The sequence below is a fragment of the Aethalodelphis obliquidens genome, unplaced genomic scaffold, assembly GCF_003676395.1.
Source record: "Aethalodelphis obliquidens isolate GAN/ISIS:26980383/991018 unplaced genomic scaffold, ASM367639v1 scaffold42, whole genome shotgun sequence".
In the NCBI taxonomy this organism is placed as follows: domain Eukaryota; kingdom Metazoa; phylum Chordata; class Mammalia; order Artiodactyla; family Delphinidae; genus Aethalodelphis; species Aethalodelphis obliquidens.
The window spans coordinates 12832918-12854941 of record NW_020837986.1 but is presented as its reverse complement, the minus strand read 5'-3'; the positions used below and the strand labels follow the sequence as shown (position 1 = coordinate 12854941).

At 38.8% G+C, this 22024-nt stretch overlaps 1 protein-coding gene across 4 annotated transcripts in view; it reads left to right on the top strand.

The window, feature by feature from the left end:
• The window catches only part of ASXL1 (ASXL transcriptional regulator 1), a 67284-nt gene that overhangs the window by 7465 nt on the left and 37795 nt on the right, over positions 1-22024 (top strand). For all 4 annotated transcript variants that reach the window (XM_027078610.1, XM_027078611.1, XM_027078609.1 and 1 more), the window contains one exon: positions 888-996. In XM_027078610.1, the coding sequence (XP_026934411.1) occupies positions 888-996 (109 nt within the window). The remainder of the gene's footprint in view (positions 1-887; positions 997-22024) is intronic.

Genomic DNA, 22024 nt, shown 5'->3' with positions numbered 1-22024 from the left:
AACTCAGTTAATATTAATAATGGACATTTGTCTGTATTTTTTTTTTTTCTGTCTGTATTTTTGATAGCTTTTCTGTTTTAAGATTTAGTAAGTAGTCGCTAACTCACATGAGTTGTCATTGTTTTGCGACCTACTGTTGTAGCAGGGACCATGATATAACTTAATATGCTATCTCTTTTTGGTTTAATGTTTGAGCATTATTGGGTACTAAATCCATGTGACTTTCTATATTCAAATTTAAATGATTGCTCCTGGGTAGATATAAAATAAAACCCATCTTTCCCCCTTCCCAACTGAGAAAAAGCAAATGAAATACTGTTCCTTTTGTGTGTTTATTAGAAAATGTTAACTGGAAAAAAAAAGTGTGCTTATTTTCTTGGGACAGCACCAGTGATCCTGTGGTTTTTGTGTTGAAAATGTTATGTGGCAGTTTCTGAGCATGATACGCAGGTTGGAATATAGATGCTAGGAAACTCGGTTTTGTTTTTAATTAACATTAAAATTTAATTTAAATATTTTGGGTAAATAAAAATATTGGGTAATTTTTTTTTCAAAACTCCTGAGTGTACCTGAAAAATCATTGTGTAGTGTTTCTAAATTTCTTGAGAGTTTGGTTCATATTGTCAAAAGGCACTAAAGAATTGTCAGGTATGGAGTGGAGATATCAGATAGCATGTCTTATCCCAGAGCTCTCTGGGTGTGATTTATGTGAATTTCATTTGTTGCTCTTTTGCCACTTTCAAAGTAGAATTCTTGTCATGGGATGTTTTCTTTTATATTTCTTCCTCTATTTCTTGATTTAAGAGTGAGTTAAAGGGTATTAGAGCTTTGAGTAAGTAGACATATTGATTTGTATGACCACCTTCCATCCTTGTATGTTTTTACAGTGGGACATCCCCTCTTGCATGTCTTAATGCCATGCTACATTCCAATTCAAGAGGAGGAGAGGGGTTATTTTATAAACTACCTGGCCGAATCAGCCTTTTTACACTCAAGGTAAGTAATATAAACTCTACTTTAGTGCAGTGGTTCTTCAGCTTTTAGTGTTCCTAAGAATCACTGGTAGGTCTGGAATGTGGCCCATGAATTTGCATTTCTAACAGGCAGGCAGGTGATGCTGATGCTGTTTTTCTGAAATAGCGCATTGAGGTGTTCTGGTGTGAACAGAGTATTAGGAATTATTTAGTCATATCAGCTATTGTGTCTGTATTCAGTTTTTCCTTGTTTATACCTGCAGATTGTATGCAATAGAGGGATAAGTATGTGTGGGGGTAATTGCAAATGTGCCTTAATTATAGTTTTGTTTGTAATAATATGTGAAGGATAAATTACTGGACAGCCAAGTAAGACCTAGTCTATGGAAAATAACTGAAATGTGAAAATACTTGTGGAAATTCAAAAACTCAGCATTTACCAAGTGACACTAATTACAAAGCAAGAGAACTTAAATCAGGTTCAATTCGTAAGCTTAAATAGAGCTGAAATGAACAAGCTAATTATTTTTCTATGATTTGTGATATACATCATTTAAACCAGGGATTGGCAGATTTTTTTCTGTAAAGGACCAGAAAATAAATATTGCAGGTTTTGTGGGCCACACTGTCTCTATCGTAACTATTCAACTCTGCCATTGAAGCAGGAAAACAGCCACAGAGAATGCACAAACGAATGGGCATGGGTGTGATCCAATAAGACATTATTTATAAAAAGAAGCAGTGGGCTAGATTTGGCTTGGGGGTGTAGTTTGCTGACTCCTAATTTAGACATAGTTAACCTGTTGATGGTGAGAAACTGAAAATTTGATGCTGATCCTTATAATCTTCCAAAATGTCGTTATAAATTGCAGTAGTCCCTAAACAGACTTTTCTCTTTTAGTTTTGTTTTTGATAGACTTGTTTTCTTTAATTAATTAAAAATTAAACACTCGAACAAATACCAACTATATAACCTGTGGTCATAAAACTTGATCGTTAAGTACACATCAGATGTATCTTATGTTCAGATATCTGTGCTATTCTCTATGTTGTTTTTATTTGTAGTATTTCAGACTTTAAAAGGCAGCATAATGTAATGTCAGAAACTGAGCCTTGGAAGAGTCAGAGCCCTGAATTCAAAATTTAGCTTTGTCACCTGGGACAGATTTAACCCCTCTTTATGGTGGTGTATGCATCTCTGACAGTCAGTCCTTAATAAATGGTACCCTTTATGATATTCCTTTAGGTTCCTTATCCTTAATTGCTTGTTAATGGCATTTTTCTATTATATATTATTAAATATATTGTAATTATAGGTAATTATGTACAGTTATAGTTGTGTGTATTATATGTGTTACAAATGTGCCTGTTAGTGGAACATTTCTCTTTTAAGAGGGAGAAGAAATACCTATTTCTATGGATACCTTAAGGATAGGAATTGAGTTTCATTTGTCCTTGTAATTTGGCTCTGGGCAGAATTCTTGGCATAGTCCATGTTTAATAAATTTTTTTTAAAATAAATTTATTTACTTATTATTTTGGCTGCATTGGGTCTTCGTTGCTGCATGTGGGCTTTCTCTAGTTGCGGTGAGTGGGGCTACTCTTCGTTGCGGTACGGTGCGCGGGCTTCTCGTTGCAGTGGCTTCTCTTGTTGCGGAGCACGGGCTCTAGGCACATGGGCTTCAGTAGTTGTGGCACGTGGGCTCAGTAGTTGTGGCTTGTGGGTTCTAGAGCGCAGGCTCAGTTGTGGCACACAGGCTTAGTTGCTCCGCAGCATGTGGGATCTTCCTGGACCAGGGCTCGAACCCGTGTCTCCTGCATTGGCAGGCAGATTCTTAACCACTGCGCTACCAGGGAAGTCCCTGGTAGACTTTTAGCTTGGTTGATCATCCGTGCGTGCTATCCGTGCGTGTCTCTTTTAACATTTTGACCTGTTAGAAAGCGATATGTGCAAATGCAACAGAAAGTAAAATGCAGCAGGGAAAGTGAAGGTAGCCCATAAATTCTGCGATTTGTAACCTAAATGATAATTTATATTAATAATATTTGAAAAAATGGGATTATAATTTCCTTACAGCTTTACTGCTTGTTGTATTCAGTTAATATATTTGCCATGATGGCATTGATACATACAGGCACACCTTATTCTCCACCACTGCCCCCGCCCCTCCCAGGGCTCCTTGAGAGTCTGAAGTATCGATTAGTCTTATTAATTGCCTCATTATCACCACACTATCTTCCAGAAGTTGTGCAGGCATTTACTTTATTGTTATTTGGGAATGGATAAGAAAGGATACCAAAAATCTGAACCAGCTGATTACCATCCTATCCTCATCACCCAAGGACCCAGGTCTGCTGAATAAAGTACAAGGTGGTGCATTTTTTCCTTTCTTATCCTCATTTGAAGAAATTTCAAACCTACAGAAAAATTGGAGTACTACACTGAACACCCCACCTATCTTGCTTTCTTCCTAATTGTTACAAGTTTGCCACATTTGCTTTATCCCTCTCTACATATATATGCTTTTTTTCCCAGAACCATTTAAAAGTGTTCAACTAGTACTGGTACTTCACCCTTACATATCTTAGAATGTATGTCTTAGGAGCCAAGGACATTGTCCTACATAACCACAATACCATTGTCATAGTCAAGAAACTTAATGATACAGTAGTATATAATATATAGTCCATATTCAGTTTTTTTCTAGTTCTAAAAATATTCTTTCTTTATTTTTGGCTGCGTTGGGTCTTCGTTGCTGCACGCAGGCTTTCTCTAGTTGTGGCGAGCGGGGGCTACTCTTCGTTGTGGTGCGCGGGCTTCTCATTTTGGTGGCTTCTCTTGTTGTGGCTCATGGGCTCTAGAGTGCAGGCTCAGTAGTTGTGGCTTGCAGGCTCTAGGCACGCAGGCTTCAGTAGTTGTGGTGCGTGGGCTTAGTTCTGTGGCGTGTGGGATCTTCCCGGACCAGGGCTCGAACCCTCGTCCCCTGCATTGGCAGGTGGGTTCTTAACCACTGCACCACCAGAGAAGTCCTGTGGCATTTTTTTGGTCTGTTTCTCATGTGTTAAGGAGAAGCATGTGCAGAATGGCTTGGTATTTTTCTCCCCACTGCCTGGAAATCTCTTCTAGTGGGCCATCAACGTCAGAAACCATGTGGTTTCACTACTTAGTTGAAAATAGGAGTTTTTTCAGTTCTGAATACATTTGTGTGGACTTATCTATGGTTACCAAAGCTTTACTGATAAGCTGGAGTCTTTGGGGGCATGCCACAGGGTTCCTTCTCTGATAAAAGTTGTTCTGGGTAATGCGATGGTACATTTGACACTATATGTAGATGCTTGCATCAGGCCTTAGAATTAGTACTCAGGGATGTGTGGGAGAGGTGAAATCTATCCATGCTTTGAATTCTTGTTTTGAGTTGCTTTTCTTAAGCTTTTCCTGAAGTCAGCTGTCAGTGTCCATCATTGCCTGGTTAGAGGTGGGATTTATATTGTTTTTTACACTTGGAATTTCCCATCCTTGTAAAACCAGTGAGAGCTCCTTTGTAGTGTTCTACATTTTTATGACTGTCATGCTGAACTACTTTGCTTTTGTGACTAGGTGTTTGTGTCATTGGTGAGTTTAACCTGGGTTGTGAGTTGTCATTGCAGCACTCACTGTCAGTCATGACTGCAGTCATCTGAACATTGTTCAGTTTTATTGTGGAATGATGCTCAAGTCAAAGTGTCATGGCCATTTGCACTTTATTATACCTTATGTAGTGATATAGGGCTCAGCCTTAGGGGGGTCCTTTAATTCAACTAACAAGTCCAGTTGAATCTTTTTAGTATGTAGAATATATATTTTTAAAGTATTAAAAGATCTTCTTGGTAAAAAAATAAATGACTACACTTAAAGTATCCATCCATTAAAATTCACTGTTTGCAAATAAAAGAAAAGCAAATGGAGGACGAGAAGGAGGTAATTTTTGCAGTTTCACAATGTTATTTATAGATCTACAATTAAGTTTTTCATATACAACTCCACACTTGCAGTGATTCCAGAACTATTTATATTACCATTAAATACTGAGGAGACTTCCATACAGTCAAATCATAGAGTCTGTCATTTGCGAGGCAGGACCAGAATCCATTTTGATTTTTGATAGGTACGCATCAAGCAAAGTGGGCTTCTGAAAATGCAAGTCATATCATCCACTGTCCTGCGTGGCCCTTGCCTGCCTCTTTGATCTCTCCTGGCACCTTCTCCTTGGTCATTATACTTCAGCCACCCTGGCCTTCATTTACTCTGTTTCTCAAAGGCCCCAAACTTGTGTCCACCTCAGAGCCCTTGCACTTGCTAGCCCCTATGTCTGGAAAGCTCTGGGGTAACTTCTTGTCATTTGGTTGTTAGTGCAGAAGTACCTTCTCAGTGAGGCTTTCTCTAACGGTAGTTCCAGTTCCACAACATTATGAGGATTTTGGTTGTTTCACAGTCCTACCTTGTTTGTTTGGTTACTTGGTTATCATTAGCCTCCCTCCACTTGAATGTCAGTGCAGGGACTTGGTTTTCACTGTATCTCCTGTGTCTGGCAAATAGTACATAATGTAATAAATATTGGCTGAATGGAAAGTAGAAGATAGCATCATCAATATCTTAAGCCAACTAGTTCTCCTTGTAGTCTACCTTTCTTTTATATGTTTTATTATAGAATATGCATATTCTGGGTTATTTTTTCTTCTCAGCAAGGCAACTTCTAAGAACCCTTTTTTTTTTTTTCTTGCTCTCTTTAGAGCAATTCTACGTTAATCTGTGAAAGAATCTGCTGACACTAGAAATAAATCTTGGGACTTCCCCAGTGGTCCAGTGGTGAAACTCCACGCTTCCAGTGCAGGGGGCGTGGGTTTGATCCCTAGTTGGGGAACTAAGATCCCACATGCCATGCGTGGTGTGGCAAAAAAGAAAAAAAAGAAAGAAATCTTTCCCAGGCTGTGGCCATAATGTGGTTCTTCTAATTGCTGAAGGCAGAAACTGAGCCATTAGAAACAGTTTGAATGTTTTAGGTATCTTTTAGGTATCATGTTATTCTTTTTAGTTTTGAACTTTGGTCATCATCTTTGTTAGAAAAAAGAATTTCTTTCATATAAAATGGTAGTGACGTTTTTAGATGATGTCTTTTATAGTCTGTGTTAGCTTTATCAAATATATGATCTTTTTAGTGCGTAGAATTCTAGAATTTTAGTGTGGAAGGGGCTCTCAAATCATCCGGTTCATTTGCATTTTGCAGGTAGAAAACTGAACTTCTAACAGATTAGGTTTACCCATGACCGTGTGTCCTTGCAACAAATGCATTTGGCCAAGTTGGGACTAGAACCCACGGCCCTACCTTTTGAGTTTGATTTCTTTTCATTATGCCAATTCAGAATAAAGAGTTTTTCTTCAGGTTTTAGGATCTTTGGTTACTTCATCTTTTTAAAGCGTCTTATGAGTGCCTTGATACTTCTCAGAATGTTAGTTTTATTCTCGTAATGAAAATTCTTATAATTGTTAAGCAAAAGTAGCTTTTCATGTCCTTAGATTTGTACTCTTCAGTTATGGGTGATTGGTTTGAATTTCTGCCCTCTGCATTAATCATATTGGCATTTCTGATCGTGGTCATTCTTTTCTGTACCAGAGTGAGTGGTATATGGTGGTAGTAAGAGCACTGGAGTCAGCTTGAGGTCTGGGGTCCAGCATAGTGCCTCAGGTCCTATGGAATATCTCCATTTATACTTCTTTGTCTCTAACACTGAGAAGTTGAAATAGATTGGTCATTTAAATACTTCAGGTGTAAAACCTTTCATATCATGAAATGGAGCTGCATGATGTAGATGACTGTGAAACTGCTCTGGTTGAAACAAGCATGAAGACCCTGCTTCTCCATCTGTCGTGGATTCTGCCATCCCTATCCCATTCTCCAAGCACCCAAGGCATCTTTCCCAGACCCAGGAGCTCTGTTGAAAACCTCCTAGAGTGAAAATTCAGTGAAGATCCTTCCTGTGCTCACATTTTAGCATCTAGACTATTTTGTGTGAAAAGTAAGTCGGCCCTGGATATTTTTCTTTCCTGTTCTTTTGTGATGCATTTGGTATTTACTGGAGGCTGACTGTTTTATTACAAACCCTTTCCCACTCTGTACTGCATAGAAGGCCGACTTAGTAGAGCAGTACCATTTACTATGGTTAGTGGTAGCAGTAGTTTGGTCTTGATGGAGGCTTTGACCCGTCATTTGGTAAAAGTTTCCTTATTGGAGTAATTCTCAAGGGCCGCCTGGATCCACCTTTGAAAAATGGGGTATTCTGTTGTCTGACAGGATATTCAGCAAGCTCAGGGAGAAAAGAGGACTTGATTGTTAATGGAGCCCTGGTTAGACTCTGGTTTGCCTAAGAGGTGAGCAGCCTTTTGTCCTGCTACCTCCAGAAGTTCAAAGCCCTGTAAGAATGAAGTGGTAAATGATAAAGGTCAGGGAACAGAGGTTTGGAAAGCACTACCACTGGAATTATTTTTTATAGCTCAGAGGGGTGGGCAGGATGATAATTTCAAGGTTTCTAAAGCAGTATATATATATTTTAACAAAAAGGTTATAAACATTTTTTAAGTGTTATTTTAAAGCATCAGGGTTCTAGGAAAATGAGGAGCTTGTATGTACTTCAGGCTTCCTTGGGACTGTGTGAAAAAATGCTTAAACTTTTCTGTGGTCAGCCAGTATGGAAACTGCGTTTGATCTCTTCTCAATCCTTCATATCAGACTTTTGGGGAGGGTTGTTTGAGGAACTTGTTCAGTGTCAGAAAGTTGCTTCTTACTCTAGTTTACATAATCTGGTAGAAAAGATGAAACTGATGCTTAATCGAGTGCTAACTATATTCCAGACAGGCATCGTACTGCTCACGTTGGTCTCTTGAAACATAAATGTGTTTCCTACTCCTGTACTAATGGGGGAAACAGCCTGAGAGAGTTTAAGTAAATGGTATGAAGTCATGTTTTTGGTTATTTGAGAGGTTGGCATTTAACAGACGGAGGACAGGTCAGGATATTCTAAGTTTCTCCCAAATGAGTTGGCTCTCAAATATGTGAGATGCATACTCAAGGTTCTGAAAGAATGACTTCAAATTCTTTGTGCATCATGAGGCAGGAGAAGAACAGGGAGCCAAAAAAGATGTCTATTTTCTTCTGGAAGATGCTGTCTTCTTCGATTCAGTTGTACTAGATGGGCTTTGAAATGTGTGCTTTTCCAGTCAGGTAATCCTTTTGTTTTAGTTTTCTCTTTGGCTCTTTATGCCAGCTTTTCTTTGGTAAATTAACTCCTGACAATTCTTTTAAAACTCCTTATTTTTTTTTTTGTCTGCATTTCCACTGCCACCTTAGTCTAAGTTATCCTTGTACGCTAGCTACTGAAATAGCTCCTGCCTGGTCTACTTGCTTTCACTTTTGCCTCCTTAGAATCCAGTTTGCTCTTTTGTAATCCACAAAGCAGCCAGAGGGGTTTTTTAAAAAACAATTTGATCATGACACATCTCTATTTGATTCAAGTCTGTGGTTTCCTATGGTGTTTACCAAAAAATCCAAACCTTGCTCAGCCACACTGCCCTTCTTTCAGTTCTTTGAATTCCTTAAGCTCTTTCCAGTTTTAGGGTCTTCTATTTGGAACTCTCTTCTCTCCACTTCTGCCTGGCTCAACTTAATGAGTATCAACTTAAATCTCAGTCCCTTAGAGGAGCCTTCTCTCTAAATTGGGTTTTCCTGTTGTGCCCTGAACTTTACTTCTTTTCACTTACAACTTTATAATTATATAATTATTTGGATGATTGTTTGATGTCTCTCCTGACCAGGTCTTAGGGCAGAGAATCTGTATTATTTTGTTCTGGGCTATATCCTCAGCATCTCTCATAGTAGGTGCTTAAAAATGTTTGTTAGATAAATGCAGTGGAAAAAGCATAGAAGGAGGTTGTTACGACTTGATTGGTAGCAGTTCTCTATGCCAAACAGTAGAATTGGTTCAGAATAGTAATTGTTAGTATTAAAATTGAAACATGTAGTACAGAATGTTTATCAGGATCTCTTTTTCAGGGAATGGAGTGTTTGAAAACCTCCAAAGTGTAAGCTTTGTTTTCTCAAAAGAAAGAAAAAGTAATGTCCAGTGTTGCCTTTGAAATCTAGTGCCGTATTGATTCCTGAGATTCTGTGTTTGCCTGCCTTCTTTTTTCTATTGCCTCTCCCTGAAAACTTTTAGGATCTTATTTCCATGATTATATGCTTTAGTGTGGGTCTTTTTGCACTCCGCATGTCTTACTCAAATGTCTGATGATTTTTGGTTGAGGGCTATTCTTGACTCTTAAATATTAGCGGGAACTTCAGTGTATTGTGGTTTTGTGGCTTCACTTGTCTCCTGCAGCAGTAGGTGCTGGTTGTCACTTAGATGTATGGTACTGGAGTAGGGGTGCCCATCTCCTCCTAATGTAGACTTAGCAATTCCCATGTTCTCAATTCCATACCTCATCCTTGTCTGCCATGTACCTGGTTTAAGTTCTGAGCCTGTCTGGAATTTAGGGGATGAATCTGCTTGGGTCTTTTCAGTATCTCCTAGATTACTGTAATAGCTTCCTAACTGGTCTCCTTACTTTGCTCTTGCCACCCTCCTCAACACTGGAGCCAGGAAATTTTTTTAAAAGCTCATAGAGGGGCTTCCCTGGTGGCGCAGTGGTTGAGAGTCCGCCTGCCGATGCAGGGGACACGGGTTCGTGCCCCGGTCCGGGAAGATCCCACATGCCGCTGAGCGGCTGGGCCCGTGAGCCATGGCCGCTGAGCCTGCGCGTCCGGAGCCTGTGCTCCACAATGGGAGAGACCACAGCAGTGAGAGGCCCACGTACCGCAAAAAAAAAAAAAAAAGTTCAGTCAGACTGTGTCATTCCTCCCACCCCGCTTCACTCAGGGTAAAGGCCAAAATCCTTAGAGTTGCTTGCAGTGCCCTTTCGCCATCTTCGTCCCACCCTCACTCCCATCTCTCTTCCTCTTACTCTCTCCCCTTGTTCACTCTGCTTGACAAACACAGTGGCTTCTTTGGTGATCCTTTTAACATGCAATCGCTATTCGTCTCCAGGATTTTGCCTGTGCTGCTTCAGCTGTCTGCAGTGCTTTTCCCCAAACACCTTCATGCCTCGCTCCCCCACCTCGTTCAAGTCTGTGCTCGAATTGCACCCTGATGCCTCCACACTGCATAGCTCTCCCAGTCCCCCTGTTCCCTGCCTGACGTTTTTTTTCTTGGTATTTATCACTGTGTGATATACCATATTATATATGTTTTGCTTATTGTTATTGTATGTCTCCTTTGACTAGAACTAGTCCTCTAAGGGAGGAGTTTTTAATTTTAGTTAATGCCGTCTCTTCAGCCCCTAGGAAAAAGTAGGTACTCAGTATTTGTGTGAGTAAATGAATCATAGTTTATTTCTTTTAATTTGGTAATATAGTGAATTAGTTCAGTAGAATTTTTTCCAGTGCTCAAGCATCCTTGTATTCCTAGGATAAATGTCACTTTGACATGGTTTTCTTTTAAATAACACATCGTTGGATTTAGAGTATGAATAATGTATTTAGGATTCTTACATCTGTGTTCATAAGTGACCGATCTGATATTTTGATTTCAAACCTTGCCATGTTTTGGTATTAAAACAAGCTGTGCTGTTTTCCCTCCATTGATTTTTGCAGTAGTCTCTTTAAGACAGAGATTATTTGGGTTTTTTTGGTAGAACATGCCTATGAAGGCTACTGGGTGTGATGTGTCTTACTTTGAGAATATGTTGTTTTTAACTTTTAAAAATTGTGAAATATATAAACTATACAAAACAGAATATATGCAAATTTTGTTATTTTAGATAATAATAACTGAGAAATAAACTGCACACTGTATTCACCAGCCAGCTCAAGAACAGAACATCCTCTGCACTCTTTGAAACCTCTGCGCATATCCCTTTCTCTCCCTGTGGAAGATAACCACTGTTCTAATTTTCATATTAATCATTACCTTGCTTTTATTTCCAGGTTTATCCACATGTGTATATATTGCTGAACATGCTTTAAAAATATCTTTATGTGAATGGAATCACGTTGTATGTATTTTTCTCTCACTTGCTGCTTTGTGCTTATCATTTCTGAGCTTGATGTGTGTTGGTGCATTTAATTGAAATACATCATATTTTCTGCTATATGCTGTCTTATGGTGTGAATATTCCGTGATTTCTTTGTCCATTCTGCTCTTGGTGTGCATTTGGGTTGTTTCTAGTTCTCGCTGTAACAAACACTGCTGCGTTGAATACTCTTGTACGTCTCTTGGCGCATGTGTTCGGTAGCTTCTCTAGGGTGTGTACATTGCTAGGAATGGGACTGACCAGGAGGTTTTGCACCTAATCATCATGACTAGGTAGTACAGCTGTTTTTCGTATGTAATCGTATGAATTTGTAAAGTAATCGTATGAATTTACATTGCTTTCGTAGTACATGAGAATTCCTGCTGTTCCACAGCCTGAGTATTGTGGGTGTAAATTAGTATCTTTGTTCAGTTTTTAAAATACGGTATCATTTACCTACAGTAAAATTCACCCATTTTGATGTATTAGTGTACAGTGTACTAGTGTACAGCTCTATGAGTTTTTTTAAAAAATTCATTTTTTTTTTTAGTTCACATTTGTGTTGACATTTTATTTGGCATTTTAACAGTGCTATTTAAAGGTATGCCATACGTGTCTTGAATGCAGTTGCTCCAGTAAATGCTTTTGCTAAAACATGCTTCTCCCTCCCCTAAAAATTCAGTTTTATATTTATATACAGTAAAATTCACCCTTTTCCGGTTATAGTCCTTTGAGTTTTTTGTTTTTTGTTTTTTTTTAGTCCTTTGAGTTTTGACAGACACATACAGATGTGTAACTGCCACCATAATTAAGATATAGAACAGTTCCATCACCCCAGAAACTACCCCCTTGCTTTTTTGTAGTCAGTTCCTCTCCCGACCCCAGCTCCTGGCCAGCTATTGATTTGTTTTCTATCCTTGCAGTTATGCCTTTTCCACAATGTCATGTAAATTGATTTATACATTATGTAGCCTTTTGAGTCTGGCTTCCTTCGCTTAGTGTGAGGTATCTGAGATTTAGCTATCTTGTAACGTACAGTATAGTTCCCCCTTACCCGAGGTTTCACTTTCTGCAGTTTCAGTAACTGGTGGTCAACTGCAGTCTGAAAATACTAACTGGAAAATTCCAGAAGTCAACAATTCATAAGTATTAAATTGCACACTGTACTGAGTAGTGTGGTGAAATCTTGAGCCATCCTGTGCTGTCCCGCCTGTGATCACCAACCATCGACATCATCTCCTCCTGGCACCCAACCACTGATGTTGTCATGGCTCAGTGATCTAGGATTACCTGAAGCAGATGATCTTCCTCTTGAAGAAGGTCAATAGTAGCCTAACACTACGTCACAATGCCTACATCATTCACCTCACTTCATCTCATCATGTAGGCTTTTTTCATCTCATATCATCACAATAAGAAGGGTGAGTACAGTACAGTAAGATAATTTTGAGACAGAGACCACATCTACATAACTCTTACTATAGTTCTATTTTATTATTATTGTTGTTAATCTCTTACTGTGCCTAACTTATAAACTTTATCATTGGTGTGTATGTATAGGAAAAAACGTAGTATATAGAGAGAGAGAGTTCGGTACTATCTCGGTTTCAGGCTTCCACTGGGGGTCTTGGAACATATTCCCCATGGATAAGGGGGGACTACTGTATATCAATAATTTGTTCCTTTTCAGTGCTGAATAATATCCCATTGTATGGATCTACCATGTTTTGCTTATCCATTCCTCAGCTGATGGACGTTTGGATTGTTTTCTTCTTTGGACTACTAAGAGTAGTGCTATGAATATTTGTAGACAAGTCTTGTGATAAACGTTTTAATTCCTCTTGGGTAGATGCCTAGGAGTGGAATTGCTGAGTTGTGTTGTAATTACTATTTACTTTTCTAAGAAACAACCAACCTGTTTTCCAAAGTGGCTATATAATCTTACATTCAAGTTTTTTGTTCTTTAGTAAAATTTTTTCTTTTTTCCCCCGGCAGTATTATTTTTTTCCTGAAGTCTATTTTGTTATTGATATAGCCCATCCAGCTGTCTTACAATTAGTTTTTTTTTTTTTTTTTTTTTTTTTTTGCGGTACGCGGGCCTCTCACTGCTGTGGCCTCTCCCGTTGCGGAGCACAGGCTCCAGATGCGCAGGCTCAGCGGCCATGGCTCATGGGCCCAGCCGCTCCATGGCATGTGGGATCCCCCCGGACCAGGGCACGAACCCGTGTCCCCTGCATCGGCAGGCGGACTCTCAACCACTGCGCTACCAGGGAAGCCCTATAGTTAGTTTTTGCATGGTATATTTTTCCATCCTTTTGCTGTTAACCTGTCTATGTCTTTCATGTTTCTTTATATTTTTAGTTGGATCTTACTTATTTTTATCCAGTCTAATAATTTCTACCTTTTAATTAGGATGCTTGGACCATGTACATTTCGTGTAATTATTGGTAAGGTTGGATTAAGTCTTCCATCTAGCTCTTTGTTTTCTCTTTGTCCTATTTTCCTTCTTTTCTTTTCCTGCCTTCTTTTGGATTGAGTATTTTTATTTTTTATTCATATTTCTTTGAGACATTTATTTATTAAAATTTTTTAATAGACGCATAGTTGATTTACAATGTTTCAGGTGTACAGCAAAGTGATTCAGCTATATATATATACATATATATCTATTCTTTTTCAGATTCTTTTCCATTATAGGTTATTACAAGATAATGAATATAGTTACCTGTGCTATGCAGTAGACCCTTGTTTATCTATTTTATATATAGTAGTGTGTATCTGTTAATCCCAAATTCCTAATTTATCCCTCCCCCCACCACCTTACCCCTGGATTGAGTATTTTTAATATTCCCTTTTATCATCACTGTTAGCTTATTAACTATATCTGTTTTTTCCCCAGAGGTTGCTTTTTTATTTACAAAATGCATCTTTAACTTCTCACAGACTACCTTTAAATAGTATTATACATTTCACATAAAATGTAGCATCCTTGTGATGCTGTTCTTCCATTTACCCCCTCCTAGTCTTTGTGCTATTCTTTTCATACATTCTACTTCTATATAGGTTATACATGTCACAAAGCATTACTGCTTTTGCTTTAAACAATTCTTATAAAGAAATTTAAAAATGGGGGGAAAAGTCTTATTTTACCCACATATTTACCATTTCTAGTATTCTTCATTTCTTTGTGGAGGTCCAGGTTTCCATTTGTTACTGTTTTCCTTCCTTCTGAAGAACTTTAACAGTACTGTGGTGCAGATATGCTGTGACAGATTCTCTCAGCTTTTCCTCGTGTGACAACGTCTTTATTTTGCCTTGAAGGCTATTTTATCTAGATACATTGAAAGGTTCCCACCCCCACCCCCGGCATTTTAAAGATGCCAATCCTTTGTTTTCTGGTTTGCATAGTTTCTGATGAAAAGTTTGTGGTAATTCTTATACGTGTCCCTCTTTTTTCTGTTGCAGCTTTGAAGATTTTTCTCTGTATTATAGGTTTTGACAATTTGATTATGAGGTACCATGGTGAACTTTTCAGATCTGTGGGTCAGATTTGAAATATTTTCAGCCATTTTTTCTTTAATTTTTTTTTCCTGTCGTCCTGTTTCTTCTGGAAAGACATGTGTGTTTGACCACTTTATATTATACCACAGGTCACTGATGCTCTGTTAATTTTTACAATCTTTTGTTTCTGTGCTTCATTTTGAATACTTTCTGTTGCTACTGATCTTTTCTCCTGCAGTATCTAATATGCTTTTAATCTGATCCAGTGGATTTTTCATTACCGATAATGTATTTTTCATCATTAGAAATTCCTTTTTTTTCTTATTTTATATCTTCCTTTTTTCTCATTGTGTTCATTCTTTTAATCCTTGATCATAGTGCATGCATTTATGGTAGCTGTTTTAAGTCTTTGTCTACTAATTCCATCTCTGTCATTTCTGGGTCTTTTGCTGTTGACTCTTCTGCTTGTGAGTCATATTTTCCTCCTTCTTGGCGTATCTAATAGTTTTTGTTTGGATGCTGACAATGTGAATTTTACAATGTTCAGTGCTACAGTCTATCTTCCTTTCAAGAGTGTTGGGCTTTATTTTGGCAAGTCATTAGGTTACTCCCTTTGGATTAGTTTACTCCCTTTGAGGCTTGTTTTTTAAGCTTTGTTAGGGCAGGTCAGAGTAGCCTTTTCTCTAAGGATGATTTAACTCTCCTACTAAGATACTTCCCTTCTGGGGTCTCTACCAGATGCCTCCAATGGTTAACAATGTCCCTCCACTCTGACTAGTTGGTAACTCCTAAGTCTCTAGGCCTTCTGTTTGGTGGAATTACCTCTGGGAATTACTCAGCCATTCATTGCCCAGCCTAATGGAATTTCACCGTATACATATGCAGAGACCCTATGCAGATTTTTCTGCAAAGCTTCCTTCTCTCTGGAATTCTGTTGTGCAACCTCAAGCCATTTTAGCCAACCAGAACTTTGATTCTTGTCTCAGCTCAGGAAACTGCTGTGCTCTGCTTGAGATGCCCCGTGTGTGTGTGTGTGTGTGTGTGTGTGTGTGTGTGTGTGTGTGTGTGTTAAGATAAACTGTTTCATGAGTTCTTGTTGATAATTCCAATTCAAATTCAAGACTATAGGTTTTTTGCTTGACCTTTTTCAGTTTCACATGTATATCTCCTTTCTTATGTGGAAATTCTGGTTCCCAGTGAAACCACATAATTACTCATTTGCTTTTTCCAATAATCTCAGAATAACAATACCAGCACTACCACCACCAATATGAATACTCTAAAGGGTTTTTCTTGTTGTTGTTGGCCTTAGGTATATTTTGCTAGGGATTTAACACATCACTGCAATTTAAAAATCACTTGAAATAATTCATTTGTGTGTGGTTATGCCATCAGCTTGATACACAGTTTGGTTTATTAGTTTTACCTACTTCTGGAGATTGCATTTATAAATTTTAATTTTGCTTTATAATGATGTAAAATATTTATGTATGGTTCAGTACACAGCACAATATTCATTTAATGAATTCTGTCTCCTTTCCAATCTCCTTTACCTGCTTCTTTTCCCTGTGGGTAAGCATTTTATTTATTTTTTGTTATTTTCCTTCCTTTTCAGAAATATAAACAACATATTTGTATTTGTATCCTCCTTTTTTAGAATGGCATCATTACACACTTTTCCCCACTTTATTTTTTTTACTTGACCGTTTGTCCAGGAGATCACATGGCCATATTATAGAGCTATTCATTGTTCCTCTTGACAGATGTTTAGCATTGTATTTTGTGGATTTACCATTGTCAAAAATAAGCAAAGTGTGATCCACAGACTGCTCTCAGTTTGTGAACTAGTGTTCCTATCTGTGATGAGCTAAGTACAGAAATTTGGAATGTTTAGAAACTTTTATTGCAATTTGACATTGCCACAACACCTGAGTATGCTTGGTGGACTCATCCCCACTCTAGAACAGTGTATAGATCAGCTTGGGTGTTTTCAGGCTTGCACAGTGAGTCACGTGGACTAGTCCTATGCAGTAGGACCACATATTGGTCTTTGATGGGTTGGGGGATGAAACCAAAACTGGTCCTTTAACCCAGATAGAATGAGAAGGAGTGTATCTACTCTGTGTACCCTTTTGGTGTACCTGGCGCCACAGGTTTCGACGTGTACTTTTAACATATTTCTCCAGTTCTAAATATTTTGAGATTTCTATTATGAAATCTTACTTAATTCATGAATTAAAACTTTTTTTGTAAGTTTCGAAATATATTTATTGTGTTTCCTCCCATTTTATCCATTTTATTAAATCAGTGTCAAAGAAGTGGTATGTGTGTTTTGGATTCTGTTGAGACTTCTGGCTTAATATTATGGTCAGTGTTTTAAGTGTTTTAGCTGTGCTTTAACAGTATATTTTTTTTACTTGTCTATTTTCTGTATTAGTATTCTATCTACTTTCTGTCTCTGTGACTTTGACCTACTCTAGTACCTCATATAAGTGGAATCATACAGTATTTATCCTTTTGTGACTGGCTTATTTCACTTAGCATAATGTCTTCAGGGTTCATCCATGTTGCAGTCTGAACTCGCTTTTAAAATTCCTCTTTTGTACCCTCTGCTGGCTTGGAAGTTATTTATTCTCTTTCTATCATATACGTTACCTTTACGTTTTTCAGTTTAGGCTGAATACTTACAGCCTAAACTGAATATCTGTCTTTCCTCATAAACGATAATTGCATTTTCAAGTGTTTTAATTCTCAGTGTTTCATCTCTCCCATGCTCTTCTCTAGTTCCACCTTACTTTTAGCTCTCTCAAAGACAGGCATTTAAAAATGTTTAAAAGTTAGTATTTATGTTGAGATATTCCAAATTTATTGGTTTACTGTTGCTTCTTGCATCCCATTCCTTCATTCTATGTTTCCTTTCTTTGGTATTAATGTACGTCATTTATCTAGCACTTCCAGTTTGGATCTGTAAGTATAAGCTACCTTTCTGTATCTTAAGGCCTCTTTGTTTTTACTCTTAGATGGCATTTTACTTGTGTACTGATTTGTAGTTAACTGTTATTTTCCCTCATAGGAAGATGTCATTCCCTTGTTTCTGGCATCCATTGTTGCATTTGAGAAGTCTGGTGTCCGTTGCTAGTTATAATCATTCTTTTCTTTTGGTTGCTTTTACTACTTTTTGCTTGTCTTTATTATTCTGCAGTTTTGCTGTAGTGTATATTTGAGTAATTTACCCTGGCAATCTGAAAACTCATGTGTTCAATTTTGGTCAGTATGTCTTTGAATATAATCTTTCTTGCTTCCTCTTCTGTTGTTGATATTTATTGATGCTTCACCATGTTAAAACTTCTCATTCTGTCTTCCATACTTTCATATTTTCCATCTCTATCTTTTTGTGCTACGTTCTGTGAGATTATTTCAGATCAAGAATACAGTCTACTAATTCTTTAGTTTTGACTGAGCATTCAGCTTTAGAGTCACATTTTTATTTCTAGATTTTTTACATGACTCTTTTTGAAATTTGTGTATTCTCATTCTACCCTGTTCTTGTCTTGTGGTTTTTCTTTCTAATTTTCTTTCTGTGCATTTAAAAAATAATAATTATTTAAAAGCCTCTTTATTCTATTTTACTTAGATCTGGAGGCCTGAGTTTGCCTATTTGTTGTGTCTGCTGAAAATCCTTCCTGTCTTTGAGGACTCATTTCTTTATATAGTTTTTTTTTTTTAATAATTTTTATTTATTTATTTATGGCGTGTTGGGTCTTTGTTGCTGCGCGCAGGCTTTCTCTAGTTGCGGCGAGTGGGGGCTACCCTTCGTTGCAGTGCGCGGGCTTCTCATTGCCGTGGCTTCTCTTGTTGCAGAGCACAGGCTCTAGGCACGCAGGCTTCAGTAGTTGTGGCACGTGGGCTCAGTAGCTGTGCTCGCGGGCTCTAGAGCGCAGGCTCAGTAGTTGTGGCACACAGGCTTAGTTGCTCCACTGCATGTGGGATCTTCCCGGACCAGGGCTTGAGCCCGTGTCCCCTGCATTGGCAGGTGGATTCTTAACCACTGCGCCACCAGGGAAGCCCTCTTTATATAGTTTTTAATTTTGACTTATAGGTCTATCATCTGTGGGATTTGTTTTTTTATGTGAGTCAAGTTGTGGAGGTGTCCCTGTAAGAAGGTTTGGAGCTTCTGCTGAACCTGACAGGTGTCTGTAGTGTGATTCCTGTGGTTAGGCTAATGTCTTGGCTTGGCGTTCCTGGACTGCTTGGGTACAGTGATTTTTGGAACTCATACTTGTGATAATGGGGTTTCATTTTCTCAGAGGTGACTTTTTCACCTCTTGACTTCTGGCATATGGCATACTTCTTTTTCATGGACTGGAAATGGGAGTTCATGATATTCCTGTTTAGTTCTTTTGTGGCTTTTGGTATTTTATGCATTTGACTCATTTTCAATTTCTTGTCTCTTAGTTTCTTTCAGGCATTAAAACACCTGTCCTAAGCCCTAAGCCCTGTGTCTGGTTTTAGTAGCCCTATGAGTTATTTGGCCTTGTAGCTTGTTTCTAGCATCAGGGAATTTCCCTTTCTTGCTTTTGGGCTTGCCTATGTGTATGTGTTATATTTTGCACAGTTTTTCTGTGTATTTGGATTGGGAAACGAGTGTTGCTGTGTCAGGCCTGTCTGCCATATTCACTGGAAGATCCGTGACACATTTGCTCACTTGCAGTTACATCCTGTAAAACAGGTGTAACTCACTAAAACATAGAAGTTTCTGAGTTCTGTCAGAATGGTGCTACACAAAGCACGGTGTCAGACTGCAAGGATGTATCAGTTGACATCATTAATGGGCCCTTTATAGTTTGATTGATCAGAGTGCGTTTGATTGCCTTGAGTTGTAGCACAGTTCTTTCTCATCAGCTGTTCTTATGGGAAAGAATTGCTGGAGTGGCCCAGTGTTGTTTTCTGAATTTAGATATATCTTGGGATAGACCACAACTTTTCTTTTAGTGATCTGCTCCATGCCACGCGGCATGTGGGATCTTAGTTCTCCGACCAGGGATCAAACCCACGCTCCCTGCTATAGAAGCATGGAGTCCTAACACTGGTCTGCCAGGGAAGTCCCTAGTGATCTAATCTCCAGCTATCACAGCTGAATGGGCAGATGCCCAGGTTTCTGTCTGTAATTCAAGAACTCCAGATCTGCACGCCCAAAAGGACATTTCCATGCAAAGATTCCACCGGTATCACAGATTCACCTTTCTCTTCATCTAGTGTCCTCTTACTGACATCCCAAGTCATCCTTCTGTTACGTTTCCTGTTTCTGTCTGCGCCCTCACTGTCTTCTCAGTAACCCAGACTCAAAACCTGTTTGTGGCTGTTTGTGTGTGGTCAGGATATTTTTCCTTTAGGCATATTAGGACATAACTAGGAAAAGAACCAGAAATGTATTTCCCGTTTTTGTTCTGTTTTAAGCAAGTTAGTGAGTCATTAGGAAATTTTGTCTGTGGTGGTCAGGGAGTAGGGGAAAGGCTGATTCTAGAGACTGGACTTTTAGTCATTAACTTAATAGGATGTTGGATAAATTACTTATATTCTTTGAGCCTCAGTTTCGTCATCTATAATATGAGGGTTGGGGACTTCCCTGGTGGCACAGTGGTTAAGAACCTGCCTGCCAATGCAGGGGACACAGGTTCAATCCCTGGTCCGGGAAGATTCCACATGCTGCGGAGCAACTAAGCCCATGCGCCACAACTACTGAGCCTGTGCTCTGGAGCCTGCGAGCCACAACGACTGAGCCCACGTGCCACAACTACTGAAGCCCGTATGCCTAGAGCCTGTGCTCTGCAACAAGAGAAGCCACCACAATGAGAAACCCGTGCACCGCAATGAAGAATAGCCCCCACTCACCACAAGCCTGTGCACAGCAACAAAGACCCAACGCAGCCAAAAATAAAATAAATAAATTTATAAAAAAATAAAAAATATAATATGAGGGGTTGAAGTAGGTGATTATATTATAGTCAGCATTTATTGAGCTGTTAATTTGTTCCAGGAACTGGGCTAACAGTATTTTCATGTGTTGTTACTTTTAAAAAAAACTTTTTTATTTGGAAATAATTCTCAACTCACAGAAAAATTGCAAGGATAAAATAAATAGAACAAAAACATCCTTATTCCATACACCCAGATTCATCTATTGTTAACATTTAATATTTGTTAGCAATGGAAATATTTGCATCTGTGTTCATGATGTGTATTGGACTGTAGTTTTCTTTTCACGTGAGAGTAGTGCTGTTCTTACAGAATGAATTAGTGTCTTAGTTTGTTTGGGTTGTTATAACAAAATACCACAGACTGGGTAGTTTATAAACAACAGAGATTTATTTCTCACCGTTTCAGAAGCTAGAAGATCAGGGTGCCAGCATGGTAGGGTGAGGGCCCTCTTCTGAGTTGCAGACTTCTTTTTTTCTTTTTGGCCATGCCACGCAGCTTGCGGGATCTTAGTTCTCCAACCAGGGATTGAACCTGTGCCCCGCTGCACTGGAAGCACAGGGTCTTAACCACTGGGAAATCCCCTGAGTTGCAGACTTCTTATTGTACCCTCACATGGTTGAAGGGGCCAGGGAGCTCTGTGGGATCTCTTTTATAAGTAACCCCATTCATGAGTCCACTAATAATCCACCTCATGACCATTCAAAGTCCCACCTTCTAACACTATCACATTGGGCGTAAGGATTCCAACGTTTGAATTTGGAAGGGGGTGTGGGGGACACATTCTGACTATAGTAATTGGGAACTATCTTTTCCTTTTAGATTTTTCTCAAAGAGTTTTTATAGAATTGGTATCATTTCTTCCTTAAATAGAGTTCACCTATGGAGCCATCTGAACTTGGAGATTTTTTGTTTGTTTGTTTGTTTGTTTGTTTGTTTTGCGGTACGCGGGCCTCTCACTGTTGTGGCCTCTCCCGTTGCGGAGCACAGGCTCCGGACGCGCAGGCTCAGCGGTCATGGCTTACGGGCCCAGCCGCTCCGCGGCATGTGGGATCTTCCCAGACTGGGGCACGAACCCGTGTCCCCTGCATCGGCAGGCGGACTCTCAACCACTGCGCCACCAGGGAAGCCCTGAACTTGGAGATTTTTAATTATAAATTCAATTTCTTCTATAGATACAGAGCTGTTAAGGTTATCTATGTCTTCCTGGGTGAGTTTTAGTAGTTTTTGTCCATTTCATCCAAATTGTCAAAATTACTTTCATAAGGATATTCATAATATTTCTTTATTATCCTTTTAATATTTGTAGAATCTGTAATAATGTCACTGATCTCTTCCTGATATTGGTAATTTGTGTTTTCTGTCTTTACCTTATTAGTCTGGCTGGTGTTTCATTAGTTTTAGTAATTATCTCAAGAATCAGGTTTTGGTTTCT